Source organism: Eretmochelys imbricata, chromosome 13, assembly GCF_965152235.1.
Source record: "Eretmochelys imbricata isolate rEreImb1 chromosome 13, rEreImb1.hap1, whole genome shotgun sequence".
Taxonomy (NCBI): Eukaryota; Metazoa; Chordata; order Testudines; family Cheloniidae; genus Eretmochelys; species Eretmochelys imbricata.
This window is the reverse complement of record NC_135584.1, coordinates 37,647,224-37,663,910: the sequence shown is the minus strand read 5'-3', so window position 1 is coordinate 37,663,910 and position 16,687 is coordinate 37,647,224. Positions and strand designations below refer to the sequence as shown.

Sequence of the window (16,687 nt, the reverse complement as noted above, 5' to 3'; positions counted from 1 at the left end):
ATAGTAAATATGGCAGGCGACCAGCTTGGCTTAATGGTGAAATCCTAGCGGATCTTAAACATAAAAAAGAAGCTTACAAGAAGTGTTAGGTTGGACATATGACCAGGGAAGAGTATAAAAATATTGCTCAGGCATGTAGGAATGATATCAGGAGGGCCAAATCGCACCTGGAGCTGCAGCTAGCAAGAGATGTCAAGAGTAACAAGAAGGGTTTCTTCAGGTATGTTGGCAACAAGAAGAAAGCCAAGGAAAGTGTGGGCCCCTTACTGAATGAGGGAGGCAACCTAGTGACAGAGGATGTGGAAAAAGCTAATGTACTCAATGCTTTTTTTGCCTCTGTCTTCACTAACAAGGTCAGCTCCCAGACTGCTGCACTGGGCATCACAAAATGGGGAAGAGATGGCCAGCCCTCTGTGGAGATAGAGGTGGTTAGGGACTATTTAGAAAAGCTGGACGTGCACAAGTCCATGGGGCCGGACGAGTTGCATCCGAGAGTGCTGAAGGAATTGGTGGCTGTGATTGCAGAGCCATTGGCCATTATCTTTGAAAACTCGTGGCGAACGGGGGAAGTCCCAGATGACTGGAAAAAGGCTAATGTAGTGCCCATCTTTAAAAAAGGGAAGAAGGAGGATCCTGGGAACTACAGGCCAGTCAGCCTCACCTCAGTCCCTGGAAAAATCATGGAGCAGGTCCTCAAAGAATCAATCCTGATGCACTTGCATGAGAGGAAAGTGATCAGGAACAGTCAGCATGGATTCACCAAGGGAAGGTCATGCCTGACTAATCTAATCGCCTTTTATGATAAGATTACTGGTTCTGTGGATGAAGGGAAAGCAGTGGATGTATTGTTTCTTGACTTTAGCAAAGCTTTTGACACGGTCTCCCACAGTATTCTTGTCAGCAAGTTAAGGAAGTATGGGCTGGATGAATGCACTATAAGGTGGATAGAAAGCTGGCTAGATTGTCGGGCTCAACGGGTAGTGATCAATGGCTCCCTGTCTAGTTGGCAGCCGGTATCAAGTGGAGTGCCCCAAGGGTCGGTCCTGGGGCCGGTTTTGTTCAATATCTTCATAAATGATCTGGAGGATGGTGTGGATTGCACTCTCAGCAAATTTGCGGACGATATTAAACTTGGAGGAGTGGTAGATACGCTGGAGGGGAGGGATAGGATACAGAAGGACCTAGACAAATTGGAGGATTGGGCCAAAAGAAATCTGATGAGGTTCAATAAGGATAAGTGCAGGGTCCTGCACTTAGGACGGAAGAATCCAATGCACCGCTACAGACTAGGGACCGAATGGCAAGGCAGCAGTTCTGCGGAAAAGGACCTAGGGGTGACAGTGGACGAGAAGCTGGATATGAGTCAGCAGTGTGCCCTTGTTGCCAAGAAGGCCAATGGCATTTTGGGATGTATAAGTAGGGGCATAGCGAGCAGATCGAGGGACGTGATCGTTCCCCTCTATTCAACATTGGTGAGGCCTCATCTGGAGTACTGTGTCCAGTTTTGGGCCCCACACTACAAGAAGGATGTGGAAAAATTGGAAAGAGTCCAGCGAAGGGCAACAAAAATGATTAGGGGTCTGGAACACATGACTTATGAGGAGAGGCTGAGGGAGCTGGGATTGTTTAGCCTGCAGAAGAGAAGAATGAGGGGGGATTTGATAGCTGCTTTCAACTACTTGAAAGGGGGTTCCAAAGAGGATGGCTCTAGACTGTTCTCAATGGTAGCAGATGACAGAACGAGGAGTAATGGTCTCAAGTTGCAGTGGGGGAGGTTTAGATTGGATATTAGGAAAAACTTTTTCACTAAGAGGGTGGTGAAACACTGGAATGCGTTACCTAGGGAGGTGGTAGAATCTCCTTCCTTAGAGGTTTTTAAGGTCAGGCTTGACAAAGCCCTGGCTGGGATGATTTAACTGGGAATTGGTCCTGCTTCGAGCAGGGGGTTGGACTAGATGACCTTCTGGGGTCCCTTCCAACCCTGATATTCTATGATTCTATGATTCTATGACACTGCATCCCCTCTCAGTCAATGGTGCTCCGGTGCGAGGTTCTGCAGCCGCCCCGCCTCTTCGCCCGAGCGCCCCCCCCCATCCCTGCTCTTCTCCCTCCTTCCCTGAGCTTTAACTCCGTGCTTCTGAAGCTCTGGGAGGGCGGAGGAGGAGTTTCTAAGCCCAGGGATGCTGGCTTTTCCCCATGAGTGTTCCAGCCCTGGAGCAGCCCCACAGGGTTGCCGACGATGCTGGACCAGGGATGTTGCCAGACCAGGGAAGTCCAGATAAAGGAGGTACAACCTGTATTAGGTATCTAAATAAGGAGGGCTGAAACGCAAAGCCTACAGGCTTCAGAGGGATAGCCGTGTTACATGCTGAGTCCTGTAAGATTTTCGCTTAGCCACACTTGGCCATAGGCTTAAGAAATGCTTGACATAAGTGACCAAACAGTGACCCTATGCCACAAGATTACAGAAAAAGATTTACCAATGGGTGACAGATGATGGATACATACTGCAGAACAATGGACAGATGGACATGGCAAATGAGAAGACAGATGCATGTTGCAGAAGGATGGATGGATGGATGGATGGATATTGCAGAAGGATAGATTGATAGATGGTAGAGGGAAGGATGGATATTGCAGAAGAATGGATGGATCGATGATGAATTGATGTTGAAGAAGATCGGATGGATGTGGCAGATAGGAAGACAGACAGATGGATATTGCAGAGGAAAGTTGGACCGATAGCTACTGGTGATCCAGAGAAATGAACAACAACCAGTCAAGCCTGCCAGGAGATCTCCCTCCAGTCAGAACTTACTCTTATTTTTTTTCCAAGGCTGCAGTCTCTGCCCTAGCCACACAGATTCCTTTCTATGTTTCTTCCCCCCATCTTTTTAAAATTCATATGGACGTCCTTTGCTGACATCCCATTGCGTCCATATAACTCTGTGGGGATTTTCAGGGATGGGAGAAGGGGGTCCCGAGCTCGTAGCTTTCTGCCATGTTATATTGTGATTCCTAGAGAGGGCAGCTCACCTACTTACCAGATCAGCAGTCGGGCTCACCAGTGTTGTCAGTTGTTGGCCGTTCTCTGTGTGTGCTGCACCAGCTCTGGCCAGGTAGCCCGTACAGCAGACTTCTATCAAACTGTCCAAGGAAACCCCAGACTCGGTTCAGTGGGAGAGGCGCTTGGCCAGGTTTATTGCTAACAGAGCACGGTATTAATGCCGTATACCTGCTACAGGTGCACTCAACACATATATGCCCGAGACAAGGGACTCGGCTCAGTGAGGCCAGGACTTTCTGCTCCCCCCTCAGCCAGACAAAGACACACCCTCTGTTACCCCCCCTTTTATACACTGACACAAACAATTTACGTATTGCCCCTCTGATGTGGTTGGTTACCACACTTTACCTGTTGGTTTTCTCAAAACACCTCTATCCTTCACCCTGTCATCCTGACCTTATCTTTAGGAGGGGTCGGTGTGTCCCCGTATCATCTTCAGGGAGTGTGTTTACCTTGTATTGGGGGCGTTTACATTGTATTGCAGTGTTCTGGCACGATCCTTCGGGAATGTGCTTGTGTGAATGATTAGTGCCTAGAATTGCTCGGTTTTTTGCCATGGCAGCCCTGGTCTTGGCAAGTTTATGTATTGGACAGTGAACCTGCAAGCAGGCATCTGCTTAGTAACAGGGCCTGAGTTCTGGTTATAGCCTGATTCTTGCTAACTTTACTTTAACTCAGCAGGGCCTGACTTAAATTAAGGTCTTAGGTCTAACACCAGGATCCTTATAGCAGGCCTCATGTCTCAGGATCTCTCTTCTGATAACATCCTCTATGTCCATCCACCCCTTCACTCTATCCATCCCTCCCTCCCCATCCACAACCTTCTATCAATCCATCCTGCCATCCGTCTCTCCCTCTCTCCCTACACATATGGAAGTCTCCATCCCTCCCTCCCTCTCCACACACCCCCCCTCCATCCATCCGTCCATCCCCTGACAGTGTTACCCATTGCTGTAGTAACTCAGGTCTGTTCATGCCTTCACCTCTGCCATGTTTGCCTGTTAATTTCACTCTGTCTTCTGTCTGCCAGAATCAATGGAGTCTAGTGACATTCAGCCTTTGTCAGTGTATAATTCCTTCCAGGGCCTTTAGAACAGGAGTGAGGTGTCCAAATCCCATTGACTTTCAGTGGGTGTTTGGCCCCTAACACCCTGGCACCCCGTTTTACAATACCCAGTCCATCTCGTCAAGTGCTGGGGCTCAATCCCATGGAAGCTCAGCGCCCAGCATCTCCCAATAGGGGAAATGGGGAGATTTTCAGAAGCGCCAAAAATGCAGTGGGTTCCCCTAGTACATATGGCCAGGAGCAGGTACAGACAGGAGTCCACTCAGCCCCTCACTCAGTTCAGTGGGAACAGCTTCTTATGGAATCCAGCCTCACCCTGGACAGCTACCCAGGGTGGGGAATGGACATGGGGCCTTTCCCTTCTAAGGGCCGTCGGTTCCAATAAAGCCCCAGGGTGGGGACTGGCTGGCTCAGGAGCATGGGGATGGGACATGGGGCCTTTTCCCTCTCAGAGCACCAACTCTCCCAGACAAGACTGGCTGGCTCAGCAGGGTTGAGAATCTGATTACCGGTAATTGTTTTGGGTCTGGTCCCCAATCTGGGTGTCTGTGGGAAGTGGTGCTGTCACAGATGGGGGGATCTAGTCTCCCTGACCCACATCCCTCCCTCCAGCTCACACCCACACTGCGAGGTAGGGGGAGCTTTGAGAAGGATCAAGGGCCGGTTCCCACCAGAGGCTGAGCTGACAGTTGGTCAAATCATGACTTCGACCGCAGTAGTACCAAGCCAGGGCGAGAGCACAGATTCTGTTGTTAGCTACCAAACCATTTCCCCGAGATTCACTCTAGATGTGCGCGGTACCCAGCAATGCACCAGGAACAAAGATGGCCAAGGACCACCGGGCTGGTAGAAACATCACACTGAGGTGTCCCCCTCCATCCCCATCTCTGCTCCAGCCCAGGTGCCTGGAGGAAGAGGCCAACAAAGCTGGATCAGCGGATGTCTCAGCCCTAGCCACATGCCCCAACAGGCATGTGCACAGACCGGGGGGTGGGGGGTATCAATGCAAGCTGCATCAGGGGGCAGCTCTGCCCCATATGTGCACACCGCTCCAGGCTCTGGAGGGTGACTAGCCACAGAAGAACCTTCTTTCAGCTCCTTCACCGGGGCACAAGGAGGGAGGGGGGTGGCGTTGCTTTGCAAGACGCAGGCCAGCGAGTCTGTGAGCCTGCGAGTGGTGAAGGCCCCAGCCAGACACAGGAGCCCTCCTGTTGCAGAGAGATGCTGAGATGAGGCCGAGTTGACCACAGCACAGGCCTCAACTGGCCCCTCCTCTTAGCAGCTGAGCCACCTCCCCCGGTGCAGCAGGTCAGCAGGGCACTGCCCAGCGTGAGCGCAGCCCTGCGATGCCCATGGCCCCACCAGAATGGACTCAGGGGCTGAGAGGTCCCAGATGGCAGCTCCCCTTTTCCACCCTCACCCCCCAGTTGATGTGGTGGGGGGGTCCAAGAGCTGAGATGGGAGAGCCCTCACCCACATCCCGGAGCACATGGCCCTGAGGTTTCCTGCCTTGCATTCCCAGTGCCGATGTAACCCATCTCCCAGGCAGATGTCCCCTCCCCAGCTGCGCCCTGACAATGTTGCTCGTACTCCTGCTCCCCAGGGCTCAGGCTGGTGATTTGGGGGGTCATAGTGGCCCCGATGTGCACAGTCCCCAGGAGGTTCAGGGCCCCAAATATGCCTGGCCCCTGGACTACAGCACCCCAGATATGCACAGGCCCAGGGGTACAGGGCCCAAGAAGTGCATAACCTCAGTGGGTGCAGGGCCCCACAAGTGCACAGCCTCCAGGGGTGCAGAGCCCCAGATGTGAATAGCCCTGGGGTTAAGGGGGCCCAGATGTGCACAGTCCAGGGGTACAGGAAGCCACATGTGCACAGCCTCATGGGGTACAGGGCCCCACATGTGCTCAGCCCCTCATATCTGCTAGGCCCCATATCTGCTCAGTCCCCAGGGTGTTCAGGGCCCCAGAGCTGCACAGTCTCCAGGGGTACAGGGCTTCAAATGTACAAAGCCCCAGGGGGTGCAATTCCCCATATATGCACACCCCCAGAGGCTCTAGGGCCCCACATGTGCACAGCCCCAAAGGTTTGCTTTCTGCTAGCTCTGCAGGGTGGCTGGTGACTGCCTTACTCTATGTGTGAACTCCTCCCCGGCAGGATCCAGGGGATGTGGTTTACCCTGAGCCAAGCGTCACCCGTCCTATAAGTGACCCCAGAGACAGACACATTGTCTCCTTCCCCAGATGCCTTCTGACGATGCTGCTGCTGCTCCTGTTTCCCATGGTCTTTCCCCTGTCCCCCGGGGCTCAGGCTGGTGAGTGCAAGAGGGGATAGGCCCCCCTTGGCCTCAGAGGGAGTAGAGCTTGGCATTACTGGAGCTGTCTGCAAACCATGGCTCCTCCCCAGAGTCAGATGCTTCCACCAGGGCCATTGGAGTGTCCCCAGCGCCCAGCTGGAGTGCTGTGGGGCTCCAGCGGCTATTGGTGTTTGCCCAGAACTCAGCTAGGGAGCCTCAGGTCCGTGGGGCCTGGGGGCAGTTATCAGTGTGTGTATGCCCAGAACAAAGCTGAGGTGCCCCTGAGCTTTGGGGCCTGGGGGCATCAGTGTATGCCCAGGACCCATCTGGGGAGGCATGGAGTCTGGGGGCAGGTATGCAGGGACCTAAAGGGGCAAGGGGAGAGGAGGGGGTTGATGCTACCATAATAAATCCACTGAGAGAGAGGCAACGCACAGAAATTCAATAAGTTGCTGATGTGAACGGCCAACTCCTAGACAGGAAATGCAGGTCTGTGCAGTCTGTATGGTTAGAGCTGGGGAAATGGGCTAGGAGCCAGGACTCCTGGGTTCATTTTCCAATTCCACCAAACTCTGGTCTCGGATTGGGTCTGATCAGTGCCTAGGACAATGGGGGCCTTGATCTTGGTTAGCGGAGGGATACACCAGCTGGCTGGATTGGGAACCTGAATTAAATCCTTCTCTTGACACGTCTGCCAGGGGAGATCATTGGAGGACAGGAAGCCCAGCCTCACTCCAGACCCTACATGGCCTTTGTAAGAATACAGAGAGAAGGAAAGGGAGGAAACATATGTGGAGGGTTCCTGATCCAGGAGGACGTGATGGTGACGGCAGCTCATTGTAACTGCAACCTTGGGTAAGAAATGCAAGATCCCTGCCCCTTAGCCAGCCATTCTCCGAACCTGGGGCCAGGTCAAAGTTACTCCCCACCCAGCAGGGGAAAGGCCCTGGAGTGCTGGCATGATCTACACACACCCACTTTAACAAGGTTAATGACCCATGCCTGAATCCAGAGTATTGACCTGTCTGCAGCACCTGCATCCCCTTGTATTTCACAGCAACATCTCCGTGCTGCTGGGGGCCCACAACTTTGAAATAGATGAACTGGGGATGCAGAAAATCTGGGTATGGCGCCGAATCCCCCACCCAGAATTCAATGACGAGACGTTTGAAAATGACCTCATGCTGCTGCAGGTACTGTCCACACCTCAGCCCCCACCCCAGTGACCTCACACTGCTGCAGGTATCACTCCATCTCATCACTCCACTGTGATGGATTCCCCCTGGGGTGCTGCTTGGAACTGGGGTACCACTGAGCCCACCTGACCCAAAAGCCTGGGCTCCCTTTACACTGTAATGGTGTGACAGGCTCTCAAATCCCCTCCAGCATATATACATGTAGGGACACATCCAGCTGCAGCTTCACAACGATGCTGAGATCAGCGCTGCATGGGAAGGATTGGCTAAGGAACTGCACAGTACTCAAGTGCACACCCCTATCTAGAGACTAAACCCAAAATTGCACCATCTTGTCCTGCACAGAGAACTATACAGCATAAGGTCATGAAATTCACCCCCTCCCTCAATGTGGAGAGGGATACGCATAGCTTTCTGCCCCAAGTTATAATTTCCATATACACACTGGGTTTTAAACAAAACAAAACAAGTGTATTAACTACAAAAAATAGATTTTAAGTGATTATAAGGGATAGCAAACAGATCAAAGTAGATTACCTAGCAGATAAGACAAATATGCAATCTAAGCTTAATATACTACACTGTTTACAAGTAGCAAATTCCCACCCTAAATGTTGTTTTAGGCAGATTGCAGAGATTCTTGAAGGGCAGTTGCATTTGCCTGCAGCTTAAAACTTCAGATATTTTATTTACAGGCTAGACAGTCTTCCAGCCTGAGCTCAGTCATTCTGCCCTCATTCAGTCTTTGTTTCTTAGATGTTTACAGCCGTCATCCTGGATGGGGATTCAGTGAAGAACGAGCCATGATTATGTCACTCCCTTGCCTTAAATAGGTTTTACATATGGTGGGAATTTTTTGTCTTCCAGTGTGATTCCCACCCCTGGTCAGTGGAAAAATACTGATATTATCATGAAGTCCAGTACCATGTGGCTTCATCACATGAACCTGCAGCCATAACATAAAGGCTGTTTGCAGTGTTCCCAGGAAGGCTTGCCTAGGAAGGCTCCTCAGTAAGAGATCAGCATCTTCTAACACCTATTATTCTTCCTAATGGTTCTTACCAGACATCAATCTAGACTGATTGCTTTCTGTCTAGTGGATATTCCCCAGGTGTAAACAATATTCCTAACTTCAGATACAAAAATGATACATACATATAAATATGATAGTCATGTTCAGTAAATCATAACCTTTTCAATGATATCTCACATGCCTTATCTTGCACTAAATATATCATAATTGTGCCATACTCAGATCCTAACATTACTATGAAGAAGATGGGTGTGATGGGCTCGGTCACAGAGATCCCCTTGGCCCTGTCACCTGATGTTCTGAAATTACCTCTGAGCCTGTTTTTCCTGCCAGCCTGGGCCTCCAGAACTCTGCCTGGTTGAGCCAGACATGCTAGCCTGCTGCAACACAGACACAGAATCCGGGCCACATCCCCAAAGCTGTAGACCTTAATTGAAAACAGCTCAGCAGGTCACCTGTCTCCAGCTTTCAGACACCTAGCTCCCAGTGGGATCCAAATCCCAAATAAATCCGTTTTACTCTGTATAAAGTTTATACAGGGTAAACTCATTAAATATTCGCCCTCTGTAGCACTGAAAGAGAGATTTGTACAACTGTTTGTCTGCCCCACCCCCCCACTCCTCCAGGTAACAATTACTACACTGGGTTTATTAATAAACAAAAGTGATTTTATTAAGTATAAAAAGTAGGATTTAAGTGGTTTTTAGCAATAACAGCCAGAACAAAGGTTTCAGAGTATTCACAGAGCAAAATAAAACAAAACACGCAAGGCTAAGCTGAATACACTAAGAAATCAGTCACAAATGATAACTTCTCACCCTAGATGTTACTTCAGGTAAAATCCTTCTCGGGTCAGTTGCCTTTTCTAACCTGGGTCCAGCCTGTTCTCACCCACCCCTGTGGTTACAGTCCTTTTGTTTCCAGGTGCTTGCAGGTATCTCTGCGGGGTTGGGGGGGCCACCTCTTAAGCCAGCTGAAGACAGCTTTTGTTTGCTTCCCCCACTTTATATAGAACTTCCCTAAGGCAGGAAAACTTTATTTGAAATCCCACTCCCTCTGGAAAAGTACCAGATTCCAGATGGAATTCAGTATCAGGTGAAAAGAAAAAGAGTACTGTTAGGATATAGATATTCAGGCCTGTCTGTAAAGGCCTGTACTTTAAGAATTTAGGCGTATTTTTATCACTTGGCTAGTTAGAGGTATAAAAGAAAGAATCAAAATCACTGTCTGCCAATGTAAGGTCCTTCTCTTACTGTGACAGTCTGGGGCCCTGTGCTTAGGCTAAGGCCTTTGGCTAAGCGACAGAGGCAGCCATAAGCTGGAAAGCGACCGGTCACATCCTCACATTCCAAAGTAGTCACATGGAAAGAAGGTGCTATTGGGCTGTTAGGAATACAATCCTGTCCTGATAGTGCCTATCAGCTCCAGAGAAAGGGAAGTGCCTAGAAAATGTAAAAGAAAACTTAGTTTGATAGCATCCTGTCTGGCAAGAACTCACTTATCAATACTGGGATGTGAAATCCTCACTTCTGTATTGTCTTGCCATTATAGTTCCCACTTTGCTATTGTTTGTCTGTATAATCTCTGTCTGGTTCTGTGATTGTTCCTGTCTGCTGTATAATTAATTTTGCTGGGTGTAAACTAATTAACGTGGTGGGATATAATTGGTTATATAATCATGTTACAATATGTTAGGATTGGTTAGTTAAATTTTAGTAGAATGATTGGTTAAGGTATAGCTAAGAATATTACTATATAAATTAGGGGCAAACAGGAAGTAAGTTGGGATTCGGAAATAAGGAAAAGGAACTTGTATTTAAGCTTGCTGGAAGTTCACCCCAATAAACATCGAATTGTTTGCACCTTCGGACTTTGGGTATTGTTGCTCTCTGTTCATGTGAGAAGGACCAGGGAAGTGGGAGAGTGAAGGAATAAGCTCTCTAACAAGTACTTGTGGCACCTTAGAGACTAACCAATTTATTTGAGCATGAGCTTTCGTGAGCTACAGCTCACTTCATCGCATGCATACCGTGGAAACTGCAGAAGACATTATATACACACAGAGACCATGAAACAATACCTCCTCCCACCCCACTGTCCTGCTGGTAATAGCTTATCTAAAGTGATCAAGTTGGGCCATTTCCAGCACAAATCCAGGTATTCTCACCCTCCGTCCCACCACACACAAACTCACTCTCCTGCTGGTAAGAACCTGGATTTGTGCAGGAAATGGCCCAACTTGATCACTTTAGATAAGCTATTACCAGCAGGACAGTGGGGTGGGAGGAGGCATTGTTTCATGGTCTCTGTGTGTATATAATGTCTTCTGCAGTTTCCACGGTATGCATCCGATGAAGTGAGCTGTAGCTCACGAAAGCTCATGCTCAAATAAATTGGTTAGTCTCTAAGGTGCCACAAGTACTCCTTTTCTTTTTGCGAATACAGACTAACACGGCTGTTACTCTGAAAAGTATCAGGTGAGAGGGTCACATGTCACTGTAAGACCCCCAGCCTCCGTTCTTCCTGGGTGGGCCCACAGGTCACAGGGAGGCTTGCAGGTAATCAGGGCCATTCACAGGTCATTGTTTCTGAAGCACCTTTAATGGCTTCCACTTCAGGTGTTTGCATCAGCAATACGAGTTTATGTCTTGTTCGCCTACCGCCAGACATGGAAACAATCCACGCAAACAAATAGGATGAACACGCTCAGTGGATTATAAGCTTTCTGATGATACCTTACAAGGGGCATTTAGCGTACAGCAGTTATGTCATATTCATAATCATATTTTCATAAAGCGTATGGAGTGCAATGTCACAATGGGGTGAAATGCCACCCTGACCCTCAGTGAATCCACACTTCTGCAGGTACCACTTTCATTCCCCCCGCCACTGACCCCCACACTGCGGCATGCAGCATCACAGTCACATCACCCCTCCACCAGCGACCTCACTCTGCTGCAGGTATCACTCTGTCCCATCACCAAGCCCCCTGTAGCCACATGGCATCACAGATTTGCACAGTTCTCATGGGGATGCCCCACCTGGTCTCATCTAGCACCATCCCCCCAGGATAGGATGCATCCCCCAAGAGGAGTTTGATTTCCCTTCTCTCTCCCGCCCCTCGCCCTGCATCACAGCTGATGGACAAGGCCAAGCTGACCCAGACTGTGGGCACAATTCCCCTGTCCCAGAAGAAGGTGAAGAAGGGGGCAGTGTGCAGCATGGCTGGCTGGGGCCAGACCAGTAGCAAGACAAACTCCCAGCCCTCCCCGACCCTGCAGGAGGTGGAACTGATGGTCATGGACAAGAAAATGCGTCTGTCTCAGCCCTATCTGCACTATGTCCCACCCAGGATGCTGTGCGTGGGGGACCCCCAGGAGAGGAAGTCGCCATTCCTGGTGAGTGTGGGACAGGGGCACACAGTGCCCGGGACAAGGTGCTGCTAGAACAGGAGACCGACAGGGCTGGGCAGAATGGGGAGAGTCAGGATCCATGGTGAGCCAGGCAGATCCTGGGAACCAGGAATCAGAATTGCCCAGATCCTAGGAATCAGGAATGGAGGCTAGAAATCAGGGACAAGAACCAGGCAGTTCTTTCAAATGAGGAATGGATGCTAATAATTTGGGACAGGAACTGGCAAGATCACAGAAATCAGGGACAGAAATCATCTGGATGTTCAACAGGTTCCAGAAATCAGGGACATGAATCAGCCAGATCCTGGAAATCAGGGATGGATCTTAATCGTGAGGGAAAGATTCCAGAAATCAGGTTTGGAAATCAGACTGATCCTAGGAGTCAGAAAGGGGAATGGCTGAATCAAGAACCCAAGGTGGATCTGAGAAACAAGCAGGAGATCCTAGAAATCAAGGGCAGGAGTCAGCCAGATGCTGGAAATCAGGATTCGGAATCAGGGACAGGAATTGAGCAGCTTAAAGAAATCTGGGATGGATGCTAGAAATCAGACACCAGAATCTGGCAGGTTCTAGAATTCAGCGACAGGGGTTGGTTGGGTTATGGGGTGGAAGCCCTGGGCATGTACTGGTAGTGACTTGACTGTGAACCCCCAGGAAGTGGGTTACAGAGGTGGATTTCAGGACCGTGAATACAGAATGCAGCCCACTCTTTGCTTGGACATCGGTAACCCTGTGCCTGGTATTTACTTCTCAGGGCGACTCTGGGGGCCCACTGGTCTGTGATGGGAAGGCCCGGGGCATAGTCTCCCATGGCAGCGGTGACTGGTCAACTCCCAGTGTGTTTACCAGGCTCTCCATATACGTCCCGTGGATCAAGAAAACTCTGCGCAAGCTGAAGCCTTAGAGGGGAGCATCCATCTCTAGTGTGAGTGGAGAGCTAGACGGGTATTGCAGAGCAATGGCTGGCTATTGCAGATGGATGGATGGATGTGTAGCCAATGATTTTAGTTGATTGATCATTTATTGTTTGATGTTATGATTCAACAACATGTTATGAGTTAAATTGTAGGATTACAGAAATATAAGATTGATCAGTAGTTAGAACGGATAATTAGGTATTAGGGGTCTCAGTAAGGAGGGCTCAAACACAAGGTCTACAGGCTGAGGCCTGTAAGATAGTAGCTTAGCCACACTAGGCCATAGGGTTAAGAAATGGTTGACATCAGTGACCAAAGAATGACCCTATGCCACAAGATTACGGGGAAAGATGTACCCATATGTGGCGCTGCGAAAAATGAACACTAAGAGTAATTTTTTGCTTACAAGATCCCCGGCAGTGACATTTTTCGAACACGTGCCCTAACTGTAGGGTGCATAATGTGCATAAAAGCTAATGAGGCATAGTTGAAATCACATTATAAAAAAAGGATGCCCAGATCAGGAAAATTGAGCTTCCTATTGGAAACACCAGCAGGAACCACCCCTCTAGTGATGATCATTTGGCCAGGCATCCATCAGACCTTTAGAATATCATGAAAGGATGTGAGTAGAAGTATATTTGTCACTTGTTCACCGGTCTTTATAGAATTTCTAGATGTTTGGGTAATCATATCTTTAACTGTAACTTCAATAAAACTTGTAAAACAGACAGGGCCTTTTATGCGTGAAATGTACGTGTGGTCACAACCCTTTGTCCTTATGTGTTCCTAGAGACTCTAAATCTGAAGCAAGTAGCAGAGGTGACTTTCACTCTGTGAGTTTGAAACTGTAGCCACTAGAGCCGAACCTACGGTGGTGTAATACCACACTACAAAATTCCCTTTAAATGAAAGAAAAGGCAACAGATGGATGGATATTGCAGAAGGATGGATAGACAGAGGATGGATAGATACTGTGAAACAATGGATGGATGGACATGGCAGATGAGAAGGTAGAAGGATGGATGGATGAGCAATACAGAAGTATGGATGGATGGATGGATGGATGGATGGATATTGCAGAAGGATGGCTGGATAGATGGATGGATGGATGGATGTATATTACAAGAGAATAGACAGATTGATATTGAAGAAGGATGGATGATCATGAATAGATACTGGTGAACGATGAATGGATGGACATAGTATATGAGAAGACAGATGGATATAGAAGAAGGATGTATGGAGGGATATTGCAGAGGAAAGGAGGACAGAAAGCTATTAATGTTCCAGAGAAATGAACAAACAGTCAAGCCTGCCGTGAGATCTCCCTCCAGACAGAACTTACTCTTCTTATTTTCCAAGGCTCCAGTGGCTGCCCTAGCCTTACAGATTCCATTCTGTGTTTCTTTCACACTATCTTTCTAAAATTCATATGGACATCCTATACTGACATCACGGCACCTCCATATCTCATCAAACTCTGTGAGGATTTGCAGGGAGGAGATAAGGGGGTTCCCTAGCTCATAGCTTTCTGCCACGTTAGTTCATGACTCCGACAGAGGGCAGCTCACCAATTTACCAGATCAGCAGTCGGGGTCACCAGTGTTGTCAGTTGTTGGCTGCATGTGCGTTCTCTCTGTGTGCTGCACTGGCTCTGGCCAGATAGCCCGTACAGCAGACTTCTATCGACCTGCCAAAGAAGCCCCCAGACACAGTTCAGTGGTGAAGGTGCTTGGCCAGGTTTATTGCCGACAAAGCACAGTATTACTGCCTTCTATGTACTACGGGTACACTAACACATTTATGCCTGTGACAATGGGCTCGGCTCATTGAGGGGGGTGAGTCTCCACTCCCCCCAAAACCAGGCAAAGACAACCCCTCTGTGACCCCCCTTTTATACACTGTACAAATAAGTTATGTATTGCCCCTCTGATGTGGTTAGTTACCACTCTTTCCTGTGTCCCTGATGGGTGGCTCAAAATATCTCTATCCATCACCCTTTCATCCTGACCTTATCTTTAGGAGGAGTCGGTGTGTCCTTGTGTCACCTTCAGGAAGTGAGTTTACCTTGTATTAGGATGTTCTGGCACTGTCCTTCTGGAATATATTTATGTGAACACTTAGCGCCTAGGAGTGCTTGTGTTTTTGCAACACCAGCCCTGCGCTTGGCAAGTTCATGTATCAGACAGTGAATATGCAGGCTGGCATCTGCTTTGTCACAGGGCCTGACCTTTGCTCATAGACTGACTCTTGCTAACTTTACCTTATCTCAGCAGGGCCTGACTTTAGTTCAGGCCTTAGGCCTTACACCAGACCCTTTAGGGGAGGCCTCATGTCTCAGGATCTCTCTTTCGACTATACCTTCCATGTCCATCCACCCTTTCTATCTGTCCCTCTCTCCCTCCCCATCCACACCCTTCTATCAGTCCATCCTTCCCTCCCTATCTCCCTAGGAATATGCAAGTCTCCATCCCTTCCTCCCTCCCCATACACTCCCTCCCTCCCTCCATCCATTCCCTGACAGTGTTACCCATTGCTCTAGTATCTCAGCCCTGTTGGCGCCTTCACCTCCACCATGTTTGCTTCTTAATTTCACTCCCTGTCCTGTAGCTGTCGGTATCTATTGAGAGTAGTGACATTCAGCCTTCTTGGGTGTTTATTTCCTTCCAGGGCTTTTAGAAATGGCCACCGCTATTGCACACAGCCAGCGGGAATGTTCAAAGCCACCTGCAGGAGTGAGGTATCAAAATCCCATTGACTTTCAGTGGGAGTTGGGCCCCTAATACCCTGACCCCGCCCTCCCTTTACAATTTCCAGCCCATCCTGTCAAGTTCTGGGTCTCAATCCCATTGAAGCTCAGCTCCCAGCATCTCCCAATTCGGGGAATTGGGGAGATTTTTATAAGCACCGAACATGCAATGAGCCCCCTAGAATGTATGGCCAGGAGCAGGTACACACAGGAGTCCACTCAGCCCTTCACCCAGTGGAATGGGAGCAGCTCCTCATGGGACTCAGCCTCACAGTACACAGTGACCCTTCATGTGGGGGTGGGTGAGAAATGGATATGGGTGTTTCCCCTCTATGGGGCAGCATCCCCAATCCAGCCCCAGGGCCAGGGACTGGCTGGTTCCTGGGGATGGGGAATGGGAGATGGGGCCTTTCCCCTCTAGGGGGCTCTGACTGAAAACCAGACCCAGGGCTGGGTACTGAATGGGTGGATGGGGAATGGGATATGAGGCCTTTCCCTTTTCGGGGGCGCCAACTCCCATTGAAGACTGGCTGGCTCAGGGGGGTTGAGAATCAGATGCATTGTTTCTGCCTCCACCTGCAATGCGGGGGTCTTTGGGAAGCCATGCGGTCAAAGACAGGGGGCTCTGGTCTCCTAGATCCATGTTCCTCCCGCCAGCTCACACCCACACTGAGGGGAAGGAAAGCCATTGAAAAGGATCAAAGGGCCGGGTTCCCACCAGAACCTGATCTGAGTCTTGGTCAAACCACGGCTCCTCCCACATTAGCACCAAGCCAGGGTGAGAGCTCAGACTCTGTTGTTAGCTGCTGAGCCCCCTCCCCCATCTTTGCTCCAGATGTGTGTGGTGTCCAGCTGTGCACAGCTACTGGGAGTAGAGGGGGAGATCCCAGCTAGGTGTGTCCCCAGTGGTGCCTGGCACCAGAATGGGCAGTCCCTTGCTGGGCAGG

The 16,687-nt window shown here is 49.6% G+C and overlaps 1 protein-coding gene across 1 annotated transcript; it reads left to right on the top strand.

The window, feature by feature from the left end:
- The first annotated feature begins 6,389 nt into the window (after positions 1-6,389).
- Positions 6,390-12,975, top strand: LOC144273611 (mast cell protease 3-like). Its single transcript, XM_077832279.1, has 5 exons — positions 6,390-6,447; positions 7,128-7,284; positions 7,487-7,622; positions 11,796-12,056; positions 12,826-12,975. Exons 1-5 carry the CDS (start codon positions 6,390-6,392, stop codon positions 12,973-12,975), a joined length of 762 nt encoding a protein of 253 aa, XP_077688405.1.
- Positions 12,976-16,687: the final 3,712 nt, after the last annotated feature.

What these genes read in the sequence shown, in the direction of transcription:
- LOC144273611 (XM_077832279.1), top strand. Translation starts at nt 6,390, where the DNA reads ATGCTGCTGCTGCTCCTGTTTCCCATGGTCTTTCCCCTGTCCCCCGGG. An exon ending in GTCCCCCGGGGCTCAGGCTG is followed by an intron (nt 6,448 to 7,127) that starts GTGAGTGCAAGA and finishes CACGTCTGCCAG; the next exon opens with GGGAGATCATTGGAGGACAG. An exon ending in AGAGGAAGTCGCCATTCCTG is followed by an intron (nt 12,057 to 12,825) that starts GTGAGTGTGGGA and finishes TTTACTTCTCAG; the next exon opens with GGCGACTCTGGGGGCCCACT.